This window comes from Bactrocera dorsalis, chromosome 2, assembly GCF_023373825.1.
Source record: "Bactrocera dorsalis isolate Fly_Bdor chromosome 2, ASM2337382v1, whole genome shotgun sequence".
In the NCBI taxonomy this organism is placed as follows: domain Eukaryota; kingdom Metazoa; phylum Arthropoda; class Insecta; order Diptera; family Tephritidae; genus Bactrocera; species Bactrocera dorsalis.
In genome coordinates, this window is record NC_064304.1 from 32236532 (window position 1) to 32255398 (window position 18867).

The window sequence follows — 18867 nt, forward strand, 5'->3', positions numbered from 1 at the left end:
AAGTTAGTAGCAAATCGGACAATAATATATATTTAGTACATGAATACAAAGTGTTAATGTTTGAGTTTGAAAATTCAAGGGCTTGAGCTGTGTAGCAAAAAACTTCAATCTGCTTAATCAATGGTTAGTACTACAGATTTTCTCGCAAGAATTGCAGTTTGCTTTATGCTAGTAATTTTTTCATTTTTTCTTTTCTGTATGAGATTTTCTAAAATCCTGCATTAATGCAGTTTTTCAAGTTGAAAAGTTCAGTTGTGTGTGTGTGTATAATAATTAATAAAAAGCCACAGACATGTCAACATTCGATATATTTAGTATACATTTACTCAATCTTTTTGGTGCCTAAGAACTAGATATCAGTTTACATGTAAATAAATTTTCAATTACAACACTCGCTGCTTTTTGCACTTACTTTTTTATTATTTCTTTATTTATTCAATGTATTCTTTATTATTATTTAGTTAAATATGTGTGTATAGTAATATTTATTTTTTGTAAAATGTGTATTTCTATGCATAAACGTACATACAAATACAAAGACTTCACTTTGTATGTGATAAATAGTGTTTGCTCTCTGTAAATATACAGTTGGCGATATTAATATGCGCTCTAAATGGACGTGTGTGTATTCAAGTTGTGAATAATTGCATTATTACTTTATTATTAAAGACAAAGGTTGTTAAATAGCATATTTGAACTCGTTCACTCGGTTTTTCATATAATTTTCGTAATGTGTTCCGACACTTTTGCGGGTGAAAGAGAGTTTTGTGTAAAACAATTCAAAATTAGAGTGAGTGTCAGCTCTTATTCAGTTATTATTGTTGTGAGGACATTAAATATTCTGTAAAAACAGGCAACGACATTCTTGAAATTATTTAGTCATAACCTCAAATTAATTTTTTTGAGGTATAACATCAAATTATTTTTTTATTGGTCGTAAGTTCAAATTTTATCTCTGAGCCATAACCTGAAATTCAACTTTTTAGTCAAAAGATCAAATTCATTTTTTTGGATATAACCTCAAAATTTTTTTTTTTTTTTTTTTGGTAACCTCAATATGGTTTTTTTGACAAAACTTCAAATTCAACTTTTTTTTAAATCATAACCTCAAATTGAATACAATTTTCTTACTTTTTCTGCCAAAATGCAACTGCGCATATTGATATCGCTAACTGTTGTTAATAAATGTATATTTACGTATATCATTTTTAAAACATTACTCTCTAATCTTAGTAATAAACACGTTTTTGTTCACGAAAATCGTTTCAAAATTCACCACATTTAATGCAAATATTTTCAAATATTTTTATTATTTTTTCAAAGTGCTTAATAATAAAACTTCTCCTGCATAACGCTCATATTTAGCTTAGTACTTTACAAAAATGAAAACTTAACATGAAATTAACTTAAGAAGCTAATTGGTAGAGACGTGAAATGGAAGCCAATTATAATTATGTATCATAAATTTTGTAAAATAAGAATCACAAATTATTGTATTCAATAATTAAATTTAAAGCAATTAATGCACATACAAATGTAGGATTTATACTTCTTCATCTTTTTTGTTTTATTTATTGAGAACATTAAAAATTAGCGACGAATTATTTGCTTATAAATAAGATAAGTACTACTTTGCTATATATGCGTGAAGTGTCAAAGAAAATTTTGAAAAATTTCCAGTAAAAAGTTCCAAGATACGGCACATGCAGTCACGTCAAAGTATTGCGACTACAATGGACCCAAAGTGAACAAAAAGTTGAAAAAAAACTAAAAAGTCTTTTTTTTCTAATAATATAAATAATAGCAATATAAAAATGAGCAAAAAAATTCAAATACTCTTTAAAAGAAATGTGAAAATTTGAAGAAATTCTTTGCACCGTATTAATTAAAATTAATTTTTTTTAATATAAAAATAAAAATACAGAATAAAATCGTTTAATACGCAATTAACAAATAATATAGACATATGCACAAAGTAAAATAATTTCGCGACTCGCAACTAACGTAGCAATACACAGTTAGCGACAAGTCGTATATCGTTTTTGGACTCACAAGTAGAGCACAGTTGGGTTTATGCTGCTGTAAAAACGCGTATAAATCAATAACTTAACGTTACTTAAATTAGTTGCACTTACGTCTAAGTAGTATACACACTTATCGTCAAACATACAACATAGCAACCGGTTAGTAACCAGTTAGTGATTTCCTTTACTTTCTCATTTTCCATGTTTCGTTTGTATTTTTTACTTTCATAAAAAAATATCCTCACTGATTCAATTCAACATTTAATTTTAGGCTGTGGACCCTTTAGATTTGCACCAATCGGCATGCAGTTATTTGTAATTATTTATTTAACTTTTTTTTTTTGCAATTACATTCAGTTAACCACAAAACAACAAGTACCAGTGATAAAGAGAATTCAAATATTCAAGCACCCGCAACATTGAAAAGTTCATTTGACTATTAAAAATAGATTTACAGAACACAAAAAAAGTGAAAATTTAATATAATTATATAAGGCAACGGCGAGTATAAAACTATTACACTTACTTTTACAAACTATACGTTATTTACCACTAACGGTAGTTACATGTGTTTCGAAGAGCGTAAAAAAGTTAGTGTTCATAAAAAGAATATAAAAAAAAATGTTTTGTTTTTCGTAAGTTTTTGGAGAGAAGATATAGACTAAATATATAATTTCAAGGCGGTACAGCATGCATAACGGTAAATGTAAATATCATATCATATTCAGCATCGACTAGCGACATGAAAGTGTACACTGCAAATAGAAATTAAAAAGTTTAAAAATGAAAATTGTCAAAAATTTGATAAAACAAAATTTAATGCAAAAAATTGCATACAAAAACAATTTACTACATTTATACCATTTATGTACTAGTAACATAGATCCAATACATACATACATATATTTAATTATATTTGATAATAAAAAAGAACTATTTAACAATTACATACATACATAACTGCTTTATATAGTATGTATATACACACCCTAAATACTATATAAATGTAAATAGTTGTGCTTTGCTTTTTCTTATGAACTTTTAAAAATTTATTTATATAACATTTATATTAGCTAGTTATATTTTAGTTAGATAAAAATACACGTGTATAACATCAATTTAAAATTGGCTCAGCACTTTCGCTAAATTCGTGTATGTGTAAATTCGTAGTTTATCTTTTAGATTTAATATACTTCATATTTTAGTTAATTTTATATATTTAAAACAGCCACCGTAATATTGTATTTTAGGTCAACATATTTCATTTGTAGCACGACAATTACATTATATATTAGTTTAAGTGCAAAATCTATGGAAAATTTATTTTGTTTAAAAAATATGGTTTTCCGTTACGTTTTTGATTTGAAGATTTTTATTTTCAAACAATTAGACCCGGAATCAAAGAAAATATATTAAAAATATGTCCACTGATCTTCTACTAAACTAGTATTCTTTTCGTATATACATATGAGCTGTCTTCGATTCGTCATTTCTCTGCTCGCTATCTTTGTAATTGAATGTAATAACAATAAGATAGTCTGCCCCATTGAAGTAACTTCGACGCTACCAAGCTTTGTTTTACACTTTTTTGATCAGCTTTAGCAGCAAGAATGGCGCTAATGACAAATTACTGTCAAAAATTAGAATGCAAATATTTTCTTTTATTAATTTTCGAATTTAAGCGGCACACTCAACACCTAAGGTGACGATCTAAAGAAGACGATTTTGAGAATTAAAAAAAAGTTGTGTATCAATTGTTTTTATTTTAAAGGTACATTTATACATATTTTAAGAATACACAAATACACAGCAAAAATTCTGAATTTTTCCGTGTTAAACGCGATATCGGACTGCGCTAACAAACGTCTGCCGCTGCTGCCATGATTACAGCACTCATGAAAGTATTTTTCCATCCAAGAAAACTCAATTGTGCAAATGTCAGGGTACATGATAGCGCAAATTTGCCCTTCAAGGCCACTAACTGAACTGAGTTGTCATCAACACTTCTATGTTTTTAATATTTATTAAAATGATATTTCTTTTGTGTGCCTTTTTGGGACAATAATATCGCTATAGCTATATAATAAATTAAATAAACATTTAATAGTGGACAGGACTGCAAATAATACGTTAAAATAATTATTCGGAAATATTTAAGTGAAGGCAGCGATTGAAAGCGGAGGAATACACCTAGTGTGAAATTAAAAAAAACGATTTTTTTATAATTCAATAGTTTATAACACATTCGGTACTAAAATTTCAAATAGTTTTTGAATTACAGCCATGCAAGTGGCTACCCTACTTACTTCAATCCGGTTCAGTCATTTTTGGAATTTGCTAGTGATAACTCGAACACAAATAGTCCGATCAACATGAAATTTCTTACAATGACTGAGTCCGGTTTTTGATCTGATCAAAAATTTATACAATTTTTAATTTCCTTTTTTTGATCATAGCTCATTCTTTAAAGATTTCTTGTAGTTTAACGAAATTGTTTATTTTTAGGTTTCATCCACGGAGAAGGAGCACCTTTTTAGCGCCGACGGAGATATCAATCACATAGAAATAGTCAAAATATATTTAATTTTTTTCTCTGCGTATTCTTGAATCATATATTAATATACCCTGAAAATATCTGAGCAATCTATAGAGTCGTTTTTTTTTTCTTAAATTTCCAAAAATCGACTTTTTTTAGGCTGTGTCCCTTAGGTGTGCACTACTAGTGTTATGCCAAACTTAATCTTTTGGGCTTTCTTATTCAAGCAATAGGCTATTTATGTATATTTTTTCTGTTGATTTTATTGACTAACGGAATTTGAAAAAACTGTAATTTTAATCTTAAACTACAATTTTATATAATTTAAATATTACTTCTATCAAATAAAGATAATTGGATGCGGATCTTTTGTAGAATACTTAATTAAATATTAATTTAGGACACCTTATAAGAAAATATTTTTTATAAAAAACAAAAAGTTAAAAAAAAATCAATAAAAGTGTAAATTAAAAATAAATATGTACATACCAACACTCACAAAATGATAAAACAGCAAAGTATCCCTTCGTCGAATATTTCAATAACGCGTTCTCTTTGTGTTTTTGTTTTCTCTTGCTTTTGAACATGCTTCCTTCAAACCATTAGTGGCATTTTGCTTTACTGCTTTTGTGTGTTTAACGATGGCTTACAAGTCGCTCAGAGACACCAATTTTTAAATAAGCACAGCAACGTTGTTTTGAAAATATTGCTCGACAATTTAATAACGAAGTAGTTAATTGTGTGGACAGATGTGTGTACGGTTAATGATTGCTAATAACTAATACACTGGCCTACTTTACTAAGGAACTCGTGACTCTCACTTGCGTTTGTAAAAGTCATAAAGTTCTTAGCAAAGCTGCAGTTTTTAAGCAATTATACGCTTTATATGATGGCAAATAGTTAAAATGTATTTTATCGTATAAATTATGTTGTTGTTGTTTTTTATTGTTATTAATTTGTTTTCCTTTTTCCTTTCAATCAATTTGTTAAACGTGTGTATATATGTATAACACTGCGTGTGTATGTATCTATCCGCATCCATCATAAATTATTGAATCAAAATCACTAAAACTGAGAGAGAAAAATACACAAAAACAAAATTTATAGACATTAAATAGAACAATACACAAAATAAACAATATAAATATGAATATTAATAAATTCTCGTTAAGTATAGTATGTACTGTACGGAAAAAAATTGATTACTGAATTAATAGCAACGCACACACAAAAATAGAATTTAAAGCAAGTGCGTTGAAATGAAATTAAATGAAAAATATGAAATTTTGGCGGCTTTTTAGCATGCAATTTGATAGAGAAAAATAAAGCCAAGTGCCATAAGGTGATTCCGATTCGTTGTTACATCTACATTATTATATAATAATTATTTTTTTTTACTATAGCACAGCATTGGTGGCCTACAAAATCCTGCCTAGACTCGTTTATACGTTTAGACTGCTGCTATGTGGACAGTTATGGTAAATGGCAAGCAATAACACACCATTGACATGCAACATCCAAACAGACGCAATGTTGTGAACATGCAAAGCACATTTATTTAAACACCTATTCTAGACACCTTTGAATACACGGCTTTTACAACAAACGTTTAAGTGGCCCAAATACAACTATATATTATCACTATAAGTTTCGGCTGCGGATGCGCAAGGACATTGAGCATGCAAGTACACACATTAATTGCGAATATTTGTAGTGAATTTTATTTGTTTTTTTTTTATTAATTTTTTCTCTGCAAAAAAATGTCACTGCAGAATTCAGAATTGTGATAATCGACTTGAAGCGTGATTTCTGCAAATTTTTGTTTTTTGTTTTTCTTTGGTTGTAATAACGCGTATCGACACTTTGAACGATTTTAAATGTGATTTAAATTTTGTATTTATATTTTTTTTTTTTAATATTTTTTACTTCTTCAGCGAAAAATGCAAATGCATCACATATAACTTTTTCTTTCATTTATAAATTTTTTAAGTCTTTTTTACATTCATTACTTGTATCGTTGCTTTTTTCATAGCTTAGTACTTTTTTTTGTTTCATAGCTTAGTAATTACTTGGCATGCGCATAAATTCCCAATCCTACGCATATTTTGAGTTGTGAAGTATTTGTAAGTTATATTGTATTTGCCAAAACATGTTTCGAATCGGTTCATTTTGGTTCGTTACAATGCTTTTCATTTCTTTTACAAGTAGGTGATAGTATTAATGTGTGTGCGTACTCAAAGATGCATTAGGGTGTTACTCTGCGATCTAAATAAATGCAAGCAAAAGTTATTCTTCATTGTTTTAGTTATTTATGAAATGAAAATTAGTAATAAGCTTTCAATATATTAGTTATAGAATTTTTTTTTAAATATGTATTGTATTTACTATATAAGTAGTCATTGGAGTAGCAGCTTCCATAGCTAAACAGCTAGGGCAGCTTATAATTATTCAGGGTGTGGTGGTTAGTTTGATATAGATGGCAATACTTTTTCTTTGAATTTTATTTTTTTCCTTTCAAACCAACGGTAGCAGCGAAAATGCAGATCAACATTAGACAAATGACAACAAAATGTTTATGAGCATGAGTGAAAACCGGCGCAACAGCAACAATATTATTTCTTGGCCAAGAATTAACATGTTGTTTGCTGATGAATGAGCAACAGCATGAGCTTAGTATCGAATAATTTTAATTTTTTTGCTACTACTTAAATGCACAACAACACAGACTGTAAGTATGTACGTACGTATGTCACATATCCATGAATTAGTGATTTTTTTTTTAAGAAATTGTTAAAAACTTAGACATCATAATTGCATAAAGTACCTAGAAGAAGTGAAGAAAGTGTACTTAAGCTTGTGGTATTTGAAAAAAAAAACTTAGTTTCGAAATCGGAAGTAGAAAAGCGCTTAACATTATGCTACAATTATTATATAAATTATTTGCAATTAGAAAGAAATAGTATGTATGTGTTGACGGGCGTGGTGAATTAGCACTGTACACATGTTTGTTCATTGCAGCACGACACTGTTTTCACCGTTATTCGTTAAACTATTTACTTCTAATTTGTATCACTTAAAAAGCATCCAATGATTGCCATTAAATTAGAACTACAATAAGTTACCCAAAATAAATGCGGAAATTGTATAATTTAAGTAAGAGAAATTAGTTAGTAGTTGGTAATATATGTGGTAATGAGAAGTTTTGAATGGTGACTTGCATTGATTGGCTATATGGCTAAATGGCTGAATGGCTGTGAGAACGCACGCATCAATTTGCTTTGTTTATCAACGTACAAAAAAAACTAATAATAATAATAATGAAAAAAAAAACATAACAGCACATTATACCACATTTCAAGACAAATAGTGCAACACTTTCAATTAAGAAAAAAAAAAAACAAGTTATAACCAAATCAATGAAAACGAAATGTTAAGAAAAAATACCTGCTTAAAAGTCTTGAGCAACTGTTGCATGACATGTTGCACACACTCCACTAAATATTTGACCATTCATTATACCAATTATATACAGCCCACCCATTTCAGATGCAATTCCAATCGATGCCAAGATCTTCGATATAACTATCGAGTTTGTATGTTTGTATGTGTTTAAGAAAACATTGATTTCATCACACACAGGGAGGACGCGTGAGGTTAAGCGTGTGTGTAGTGGCAAAAGGTTTAAGATGCGCGCAGTTGTTTTTTGATTTGTTTTGTTGTCGAAAGTATAGTTGTCGGACAGCCAGAAGAATCGGGAGAAAAATAAAAGACAAAATTGTGTTCAGTTATATTGAAATAAATCATATACTTTATACACAAATAGGCTAGGTTTTTTGTTATTTCTGTTAAACATATCAACATTTTCCAAAAATCGGCACAGTCGCAACTCAACTGCGCTGACTGACCTCATTTAGCATTGATTAAATGAAACAACCCAATGCAAACAGCGCACCATTAGTGATTTATGCAAAAAAGCTTGATTTCCGGTCATCATTAAAAAAAAACCATTAATTAATTCAACAGGTGAGAGTTAATTTTCAAAGTATTGCGATCTAGTTTTCAAATAGAGCTAAAAGCAAGGTTCATTTATAGAGATAGTGTTCAAAGGTTTAAGCAAAATACAAATATACAAATTAAGTTTGTTTGCCAAGTTAAAATCAAAGAGAAAAAGAAACATAATACACAAAATAGCTGCAATTTTGCATAAAATATGTCAAAATGTTGTCAAAGTCATATGTGCGGAAATATAATATCACAATTTGTTTATAAATAAATATATGGTTTTAAAATGTGTGCCTACAGCTTGACGAGATATTTCACCGAGATCTTATATCTCATTTGTGCCATGGTAATTATATTACCACTTGAAAACTGAACTAACTCCAAGTAGTTGAGGAATGCTAATGAAGTGCCTCACATCTTGATGACAATAAATTTGGAGGTTAGGCGTTGCTTTACTGTAACAGTATTATCTCTCAAATTTAGTTCAGGGTGAAGTTATTTAAAATTTTATTCATATATATTCATAATTACTGATCCATAACATTTTTTTTTATCTATAAAATATTTTCCAAAACCTTTTCTAAGAAAATACTAACTTAGGCCGCCAATTGTAGACATTTAACAATGCTTTAAACGTACTTTTAACATAAGCAAGAAAAATCTTAACTTCGCTTGCACCGAAACTATAATAAAATATGTTTCCATAAAAGAAGTTGATTTTTAACGCCCAATTTGTATGGCAGCTTTGTGCTATAGTGGTTTAGACAAGAATCAGTGCCAAATTTAAGGACAAAATATTATGAACTAAACAACTTTTCCTTATAAGAACTTAATTTTGATGGTTCAATTTATATGGAAACTATATCTAATAGTGGTCCGATAACGGCGTATGCGACAGATATGTAACTTCTTGGGAAGAAAAGGATGTGTGCAAAAAGTCACAGCGATATATCAAAAACTATGTGTTTAATTCGCGCATATACCGTCAGACGGGTCTTGTAGGAATTAAAAACTTCATGACTAACTTGATTTTCTCTTTTGAGTGCTTAAAAATAGCAGAAAATACAAAGTATTGGATAATTTGGTATCTTATGACAACAACAATAAAGGGGAAACCTAAACACATATGACTTGACAACAATATTGGCTCATAGAATAAAACAAATAATTTCAAAGGATCGTTAACCAAATTTTTAAACAAAAATAAAATACTTTAGTGAGATAAAAGAATAGTATAAGCAGCCCATTAAACTTATAATTACAGAAAAATTAGTAAGTAATAATTGAAAAACGTATTAGATAATAATTCAATTTCGAAAATTAAAGTAAAAATAATTTTTCTAACAAACAACAACAAAAACTTACTTAGGTATTGATATATCTTGCGGTTGATGCTGAGGAGTGCCCACCACGGAACCGCCCTCTATGGCCGGCACGTGTGCCCTTATCGTATTCGGAACATAGCCATCACGTGTTGTTTGTTCTACTAAAGGCAATGTTTATTTAATAAGCAAACATTAATGTACAGAAGAAAAAGTGGTAAACTCGGCGCTTAATACGATGCACCAAATTGTGTCAATAAATCATATTTTTGCGAACAAATAAGCGGAGGTTACCACATTTATCAATGTGTTAATGTTAACACTTACCGACGTGGTGTGAGTAGAAGTTTCCAAACGCCTCATCACGTGCCAGATTCTTTGGAAAGACAGTACGCAAAACGTTCAAATCGTGTATGCGATCGGCCAAACAACGTATATTTAAATCACGTGACGTCCAAGGTGCCAGCATAAGTTTATTACCCTGATCGTCGACAAAAGCCACAGTTATACCGCCTAATAAGGGACGACATAATTGGCTTAAGTGTGTTAATAAATTTAAAATTCATATGTGACGTACCCAATTCACTGTCGGAGAAACGCAGTAAAAATGTGCCATATTGTTGCATAGGTAAAATTTCTTCCAAAGTCTTGCGCTTGTTTATGAATCCAACAATAAGACCCTCTTTCCACAGATTCAATAAATGATCCTTGGTCAATTTCATTATTGCAAAGAACCAATCCCAGAAGGTGAAAGCTCTATCTGGTAGAGGTTCTTTGCAGAACTGTGCCCAAGTTATGAACTCATTATGCTCGCCAGCTTCGTTGCGGAAAAGTTTCTCATCTAAAGATTAAAAAAACAAAAAAAAATGAATAACGAATCGTGCTCGTACTAGATAATCGTAATAAGAGTATAATAACTCACATAGAAAGTTCAAGTTATCTTCGGTTAAATTTCTTCCTGTCGCCGAACCAAACTTCGTATCCAAAGCCACAGATAATTGTTGCCAGCGTACTTTCTCTGGCACTTGGAAGGGTTCACGCGTAATATCGGAAAATGCATTATCCCAAGTGATTGTGGCCCAGGACTGTGGCTCCTGATTGCCGTGCACAATCACAACAACTGGCAAAGAAAGTGTCCAGCACTGAAAGCGAGAAGTGACAAAAATATAAATTATAAATAAATTAAATATATAATTTAAATAAAAATAACTTCATTAGCACTTACACTTATCTTGAATTCGTTGAAAACGACAGTTGTGTAGAAGAGTAAAGAGAACTTCTCGTCCATAACACTCTCGGTACCCTTCTTCTCAGCCCGCTTAATTTTTTTCAATTGCATATTTCTGAAAAGAAAAAAGTCAAATTTTTTCAGTTACCAAATGTTATAAATATTTTGTGAAAAAAATTGAAATTTACCTAAAACTGGCCGAGAATACTCGTGTAGCCTGTTGGAATTCCATAGAGCTGACGTTATTTAAAATTTCACCAGAAGACTGCGGTGGAGCGGCGGTTTGCATGTCCGTAGTGCTGTTATGAGCAGCGTGCCGTTGAGCTTGGGCCTCTGCAAAAAAAGGGTCAAACATTAGCTAGTTAATGTAAAATATAAATTTTAAAATAATTCTTAAGAAGTAAGAATTGCATTTGAGTTTTCAAAATTATGCAATTGCAAATATTTGCAATGAACGTCTTTTGTGGTTTCTGTGCAACCCTTGCAAAAACCATTAATTTACAAGTGATCGGTGAAGAAAAACATTTGTTTGTAAACAAAATTTTCGCAAAAATTGGAAAATATGTCGAAAAAAAGTTTTAGGGAAAAAATAACTGACGCTTGATTTGATGAAGCTGCTGAAGAAATTATGGACAATGAAGGTAAGAAAGATTTTTATGCGGCACATAGCTGAAATTTAAAATTTCTTGATTTTTAATTTACAAAATTTACAAAAATTTCTCCATTTCTTCTCTTTGTTTACAATGTTTTTATTTTTGACAGCAGCTGATAATTTGCAAACAAGTGTTGCAAATAATACAATGGCGTTTTAGTGTTGCTTATTTGCAAGGGTCTAACAGGTGCATCGCTATACATTTTGTTAGTGTAAAAGCAAAAATATGCTCGCTAATTTGCAATTGCAAATATGCAAAACCATTTGCACCAGATTCTGAATTGCCATATTGTATTCTCGAAATTTGCAATGCTCAGACGCCGTTTTTTAATATAACTCAAATGTTATATATAAACCTATATTTGTATAAGACAAAAAATCGACTAAAATAACACTAAATAATAAGGCACATATTTCGTGGACCACAATAGTAGGTACAGTAGCTAGTATCCAAGCTACAAAAACATTTTCACCACCAAACTATAGTATAATACTAGATTGACCCATATATACGGTAGAAAGGCAACCGAATATTTTAAAATTCCTATAAGTATATGAGGACTAAGTATTAACAATATCCGATTTAAAAAATCCTGAATTCCGTTAAGAGTTCTCATATTTTCGGTAAACAAAAGTCAGACCTAAGCACTGAGGATCTTGTAATCGGTATCTGAAGGCTTTAAAATTTATAGCCCGATTTCGACCAGTTTTGAAGTATTTTGTAGGAATGCTGCCAAGTTGACATTGCTTCAAATCGGGGTCCGTTCCGGTTACGCAGGCCTGTCGTGGGAACGAATTTCGACCATTGTTGTTTTTGGTGGCGGTTGGTGGAAAGCCGCGAACGGCATTCATTGACAGGGTGTTGGTGAAGTTTTAATGGCTCCACTGTGAATGCGCGTCTAATGTTAGTCGAGCCGAAATTTGGTCGGAGTACTGTTCGATGTCGTCAACAGATTCAAGGAGAGACCGCTTGATTTCTATATTCAGTAATTTGACACGTCTTAAGCATATTAGTCTGCATTTAATCACACTCAGGCGACCATATCGGCGTTGCCTAGCCTTGCCGGCCTGCCGATTGCCTTGTATGTGACCAACAAGGTTTCTTTGTCTTTTCCTCATGAACCGCCGACTAGCAACTTGAGTATATTGTTGCGGCTCTGTATTTTGGCAGTTATCGCGGTCGTATGAGGAGTGAAGGAGCACAATCTGACGAATGTAACACGTAAAACTTGAAGGTTATTAACAGTCGGAATTTTAGCGTCATCGACCGCAACTGTACTTCATTGACCAAACGTGAATATGGTCAATGAGGAATCAGTGGGGAGAGTGTGTCAATCTTCTTGCAGAAAAAAAGCAAGAAAGGTCGGAGCGATAGTCGTTTACTTGCGAAATTTAGACCATATCTTCATTGGCGCTTGATTTACATATTGTAAAGTAAAAGTGGTTGACGTACGACACGATAAATACATTTTTTTTTGTTGTTCAATGAAAACATTTGAGTTTTCTTTTTACCTGAGAGTATAACGCATTCTATAGTTGGATTAGTTCTGTATATCTCCAGCTGTGGGCCAATCAACCATCGTACAGCGGCGGCAAATCTGAAATGAGACAAACGAAATGAAAATTTTTATACAATATGTACATATGTAGGTATACGCTTGTATATCGACTAACCTCGTGTGTGTTTTCATCACTTGTGGCGGCTGGCGTTCCACTATAAAAGCCGACAATACCAGAATTTTTTGTGTAGACCGTACGTGATTTAACAAATCTGTCAGAATCGGATCATCGCCCATCGCGAGCAGATTAGTAACGTATAATTGTATTTTGGTAATCATATCCACTAACATCTCTATACAACGTTGTATCTCATCTAAATTGTCGTGGAATGGTGCACCATTGCCAGCCAAAGCCTGATTGCGTTGCCACATTTTCAAAGCCATTATCACTTGCTCCTGTATCATATCGTATTCGTTGATAACGCGCCGCAAATCGGTGACAACAACCTTCTTGCGTTCGGACAAAATGAGATACTGTTCCTTAAATTGATTTTCACGGTCCTGTATATCTTGTGCCGACATCATTGCACGTGTTTGGTTGAAATCACTAAAATAATTGTATACCGAATCCTGTTCACCTTGGAAATTGTGTATGGCCATACGCATATTCTCAACATCGACAGCCAATTTCTGTATGCGCGACGGCAATGCGTACGCATCTTCGGCCATATTGACATCATCGATGTGGCTAACGCCAACACCGACGCCGACACCGCTCAAATAGGGATTACCTGCATTCATGCCGCCGATCCCATTCACATGGCCACCAACAAGTGCTGTATTATACATGTAGGGATTTTGTGGCATTCCTTCCTTCAACGCCTGAATTTCGCGAAGTAAACCGTTACGAATGTACGTGTATAGTTCGAGGGGTGTTGTTCGTGCGAGATGCGCACAAATTTCACGAATTTTAAACTTTAACAAATTATCACCATCCAATGTAATGAGCTTCTGTTTCAGTCCGTCGTAGAATGCGTTGACTAATTGTTCGAAGATTTTCTGATTAGTTGGCAATTGGTGATGAGACCTGTAAGACACAAGCGTGGTTAATTCACCAATGTTCTAGGTAAGTATATATTGTATATGTACTATTGAAACGCACACTACAAATGTACAACTGTGTTCGAAATAATAGCAGTGGCATAGCCAAGTATTCAAATGAAGCAAAAAAATCGTGTAATTGATTTTTATTATGGGTTATTATTATTGTATTGAATTCGATTGTATTTAATTTAAATAAATTCATTATAATAACATAAAATAAAGTTTAAAAATTAGTATTTCGTCGTATGACCGTTGTTAGTTAACACAGCTGCGCATTTCCTAGGCGTGGAGTCCACCAAACGCTTGCATTTCTCGAGAGGAATGGCCTTCCACGCCTTCTTCACAGCACCTCATAATTGGTTCGTATTTGACGAATTCTCTTTCCATACAGCTTCTTTGATCTCTGCCCAAGGATTCTCAATTGGATTAAGGTTCAGTAACTGAGCTGACCAAGTCACAACGTCAACTCCATTTAGAGCAAACTAATTTTTTGCCAACCTGCTGGTATGTTTGCGGTTGTTATCTTGTTGATGGACCCACTTCAAGGGCATTTTCCATTCAGCGTGTGGTAGCATAGTCGACTCCATTATTTGAACGTACAATTTGGCATACATGTTTTCTTTAATCCAAAATAACGGATCTATACCATAGTAAGACAAGCACCCCCATACATTGATTTTGACACCTCCATGTTTTCCACTTCGTGAAACATATTTAGGATCAAATGAGGCGTTTACTGGCCTTCGTACATACTGTCGGCGTCCTCGGGAACCAAATAACATAATTTTTGTTTCATCGGACCGCAATATGTTGCGCCATTTTTGGACTGGCTAATGCAGGCGCTCTTCAAGCCACTGCTATTTTTCACAAACCACTGCTATTATTTCGAACACAGTTGCATACATATGAAATAAATATACTTCAAAACTCAACTCAAAGATATAAACACGTCTAATTTTAGCTAAATATTGTATCTGTAGGTACATTAAATCTAAAGACAGCTAACTCGGTTCGAGCGAACTCTTTCTGGAAGGCTCTAAATGCATGGGAGACATTGTACATATTTATAGCACGACGAGTACGTGTACGGAGGACTCAAACAAAGAAGTTATTATTACGCAAATAGTAGACATATTAAACACATAGACACACAAACACGCATACATACACACAGAAAGACATATACTTATTTATTAATTTATTCAGCCGTTGTGTACCAGCATTAAGTTTAATTAAGCTAATACAATCGTTGCGACAAATAGGTATAAATAAATGCTAAGTTTTGCTTGTTTTTGTAAGGCGGTGGGTTTAAGCGCCCAGCTCACACATGTCTCCTACAACTGCAGCCTATTTGTCAATGGTGCTTTGTATTTTTGTTGTTTTACTTACATTATGAACTCTTCAATCCACGATGCAAATTGCACGCGTATCTCGGCGAGGCCCTTGACATCGTAGTACTGAGTCATGCGCTTTTCAAGCTCTGGAGAGCGTACGATACTCTTCCACAAACTCATTGTGGTGAGCAGCACTATGTGTGCGTGTGTGTGTAATTAGCAATTTGCTTGTTTATGATCGATATAAGCGACTCCCAGTTTGCAAATTTAAATATTAATCTTTTTTTCTTTGCAGGTTAGATTTGTGTAAGCAATTTTTATTGAAGCCTACTTATGGCTGCTTATTTGTTTCGGTCAATTTACAATATGCGCTACCACAAATATGCAAAACAAAGCGCTGAGATGACGATGATGTCCTGCAACCTAATTACGTATGTATGTATGGTGATTAAATCACCTATATGGGCACTATTGGCTGTGGTTGGAGTAGTAGTAATAGTAGTGGTTGTGGTGGTGATGGTAGTGGTGATTGTAGTGGGAGTGATGTGCGATGTCCCTGCACACCAATGTATGATTAACCAAACCCAATCCAATGGACGCACTTCACAATCCGAAAATGTTAGAAAATTGAATTTGACGTGCCCCAAAGTGTTGATGAGTGGATGAAACGTTTCGTTTTGAATTTATAATTTGGTTTATTTGTATCTTTTTTTTTTGTAGTCCAATTTTAGTGCTTGCGTTTTGTTTTTTTAGAATGAAAAACTAAAAAATGAATGAGGAAAGAAGCGAAATGTGGCAAATTAGCAAAGCGTATACAAATATTTTCAATTAGAATTCAGTGAATTGGACAATATTAAACAAATGCAATTTATGTATGTATGTATATGCATGCACATATGTATGTATGTTCAAACTTGTTATTTGATGAACGGAAATGCAAATATTCTTATTCAAATAAATTTTGTTTGATCTTGTGTTTACTTTAATGCAAAATTTTGATTTTTAAATAACAATTAAAAGTTATTAAATATTAATTGCTGCTAAATGTTCAATTTCTCTTCCATTAGAAATACAGTACAGCCAAGAAAGAAGGTAGGTAGTTACTGGTTGTTCAAAACTCATTATAACCTAAAAAATGTTCTAATATATAGCAAATTCACTTGAAATCAATGTTGTGGTTTTGAATTCTGTGAAATACTTATATATTTATAAATGCATATTTTTAATAAGATATGACACTCTGTTTTAATGACGCTTAAAAACGGTTGTATAAAATCGTACACTCCCGTTAGGAAAAAAAAGATTAATTGAATGTTAAAATGGCCCGTGAGTGGTCTAGTTTTTTAGTAACGCTGATATTCGAACTTGCTTTCTATTGAATTTTGTATACATATGTGTAGATTAAAGCTCATACATGCACACATGCATATATAATAAAACATACTGACTAACTAAAGCTTATCAGTGCATTGGAAACATTGAAAATATTAATAAAAAACTATTTTTAAGCATTCTACTTTATTGAGATAGTAAGTTGTCTTAAAACATTAATTTAGTGTTCTATAAAATTTGAATTGTTAAAATTTTCCGTTCCCAATGATGACGAAACCTAAAAAATTAAATCAAAATTGATCACACTACATAATTAATCCTTTAGACCAAAAATCAGAGTAATTAAACATTATTTTAGCTTAACCAACTATATTTACATACATTTATATGTATATTTGGTTAACAACTTTTGAAAATACATAAGTCACATCCCCAGCAGGCTGGGAAACCAGAACATAGCCGAGGGGAACGTTGTCTTAGTCACAATTTGTGGTCATAAAAAGAAATATGATGAGTCAAATCCTCGAGTGATTCAAGAAACACAATGGCATCCCTAAATTTACTGTTTGGTGCGAATTGTGATATGGCTGCACCATCGAGCCTAAATCGTTACGAAATCAGACAGGTATTACCACCAATAGCAAGAGTTATAACCGTTCCCACGACCGACGGGTCTGTGTGACCGGAACGGATCCGGATTTTTATCCGATCAAGGACTGCCAACTCAGCATAAATCGGCCGCTACAAAAACAAACGAATATGAAAACGGAGCCGTGGCGGCCATTTGGCCGATATTTTTTTCAAATCATAAATGACATAATATCATCTGCATACCAAAGAACCAATTTAGACAAATTTTAGTGTTTTATTTCATTTTAACACCACATCATTCCTTTTGGTATACCCTGTACATATATGAGGAGCGTAATAATCTGAGTGAACACGCGAAATAGTCCGTCAGTTTTTGAGCTATCGAATTGCACACGAACTGTTCTCTTCAAGAAGCTGCTCATTTGTCGGTACCGCCGATAACGCACCACTGTAACACGCATATGACCGCCATACAAACTGATCAATTAAAATTTAGTCCATGTATGGAAACACTTTTTTGACAAGATTCCGTCACAATATCTTCATGAAGTTCGGCATAGATTATTATCCAAATCATCTCAACGATCTCCGAAGAAATTGCTTTCGGGCTGGCATACAAATTGAACGATCAAAATAAAGTAATTGTATGGAAATTTGTTTTTCTTGGTTTACTTCACTATCAACTTTAATTGGATCTTTCGCGCACACATACAATATTTGTATATTGCTTTCTAATTATATTAAATAAATCATGACTAACCCATCCGCATTTATACCGAAATCACGAACAGCAACAATATATTGTTATAATTTGATGATATTAAACAAAAGATTCATTTACTTTTGTTGCTTGAAAATTTATAGAGATGACAACACAATTATATGAGTAATTTAAAATTTACACTCGCTTATCGTTACAGCGCGCTTTTTGTCTAGCCCCACGTATTCGCATTCGTAGTCACTATATAATATGCATTAAATGCACACGAGCACCACGATACATATATTCTGATAAAGATTTAGATTAAGAAAAAGATTTAAAAATATTTCGCGTTCTCTTTTGTGTTTCGCGTTTGTTTTGTTTGGCAATTAATACTTATGCATACACACATACATATATTATGCATAACACACATACAAAAGCATTTTCGGTTTTTAATTTATAACACATTAATTTTTAATTCGTTCAAAATTATATTTCAACATTTTTTGTGCACACTTTTGCGATCCAAGTGCTAAGCAT

At 32.3% G+C, this 18867-nt stretch overlaps 1 protein-coding gene across 16 annotated transcripts in view; it reads right to left on the reverse strand.

The window, feature by feature from the left end:
• Positions 1-289: 289 nt before the first annotated feature.
• LOC105231839 (signal transducer and transcription activator) overlaps positions 290-18867 on the reverse strand; it is a 28135-nt gene continuing 9557 nt past the window's right edge. For 3 of the 16 annotated variants that reach the window (XR_007421844.1, XR_007421845.1, XR_007421846.1), the window contains exons 2-11: positions 13439-14350; positions 13277-13362; positions 11301-11445; positions 11110-11227; positions 10807-11026; positions 10462-10725; positions 10212-10397; positions 9928-10048; positions 5050-5631; positions 290-2779 (exon numbers count right to left, since the gene is read on the reverse strand). Coding sequence is in view for 3 of the 16 variants with exons in the window: in XM_049449656.1 (XP_049305613.1) it covers positions 6795-6825; positions 9928-10048; positions 10212-10397; positions 10462-10725; positions 10807-11026; positions 11110-11227; positions 11301-11445; positions 13277-13362; positions 13439-14350; positions 15757-15881 (2208 nt within the window). In the remaining 13 variants the exon portion in view is untranslated. Of the gene's footprint in view, positions 2780-5049; positions 5632-6314; positions 6826-7304; positions 7385-8004; positions 8143-9927; positions 10049-10211; positions 10398-10461; positions 10726-10806; positions 11027-11109; positions 11228-11300; positions 11446-13276; positions 13363-13438; positions 14351-15756; positions 16464-18867 lie in introns of those variants that run through there. The other 13 variants (XR_003846102.2, XR_003846101.2, XR_002184035.3 and 10 more) reach the window with 10 other exon arrangements.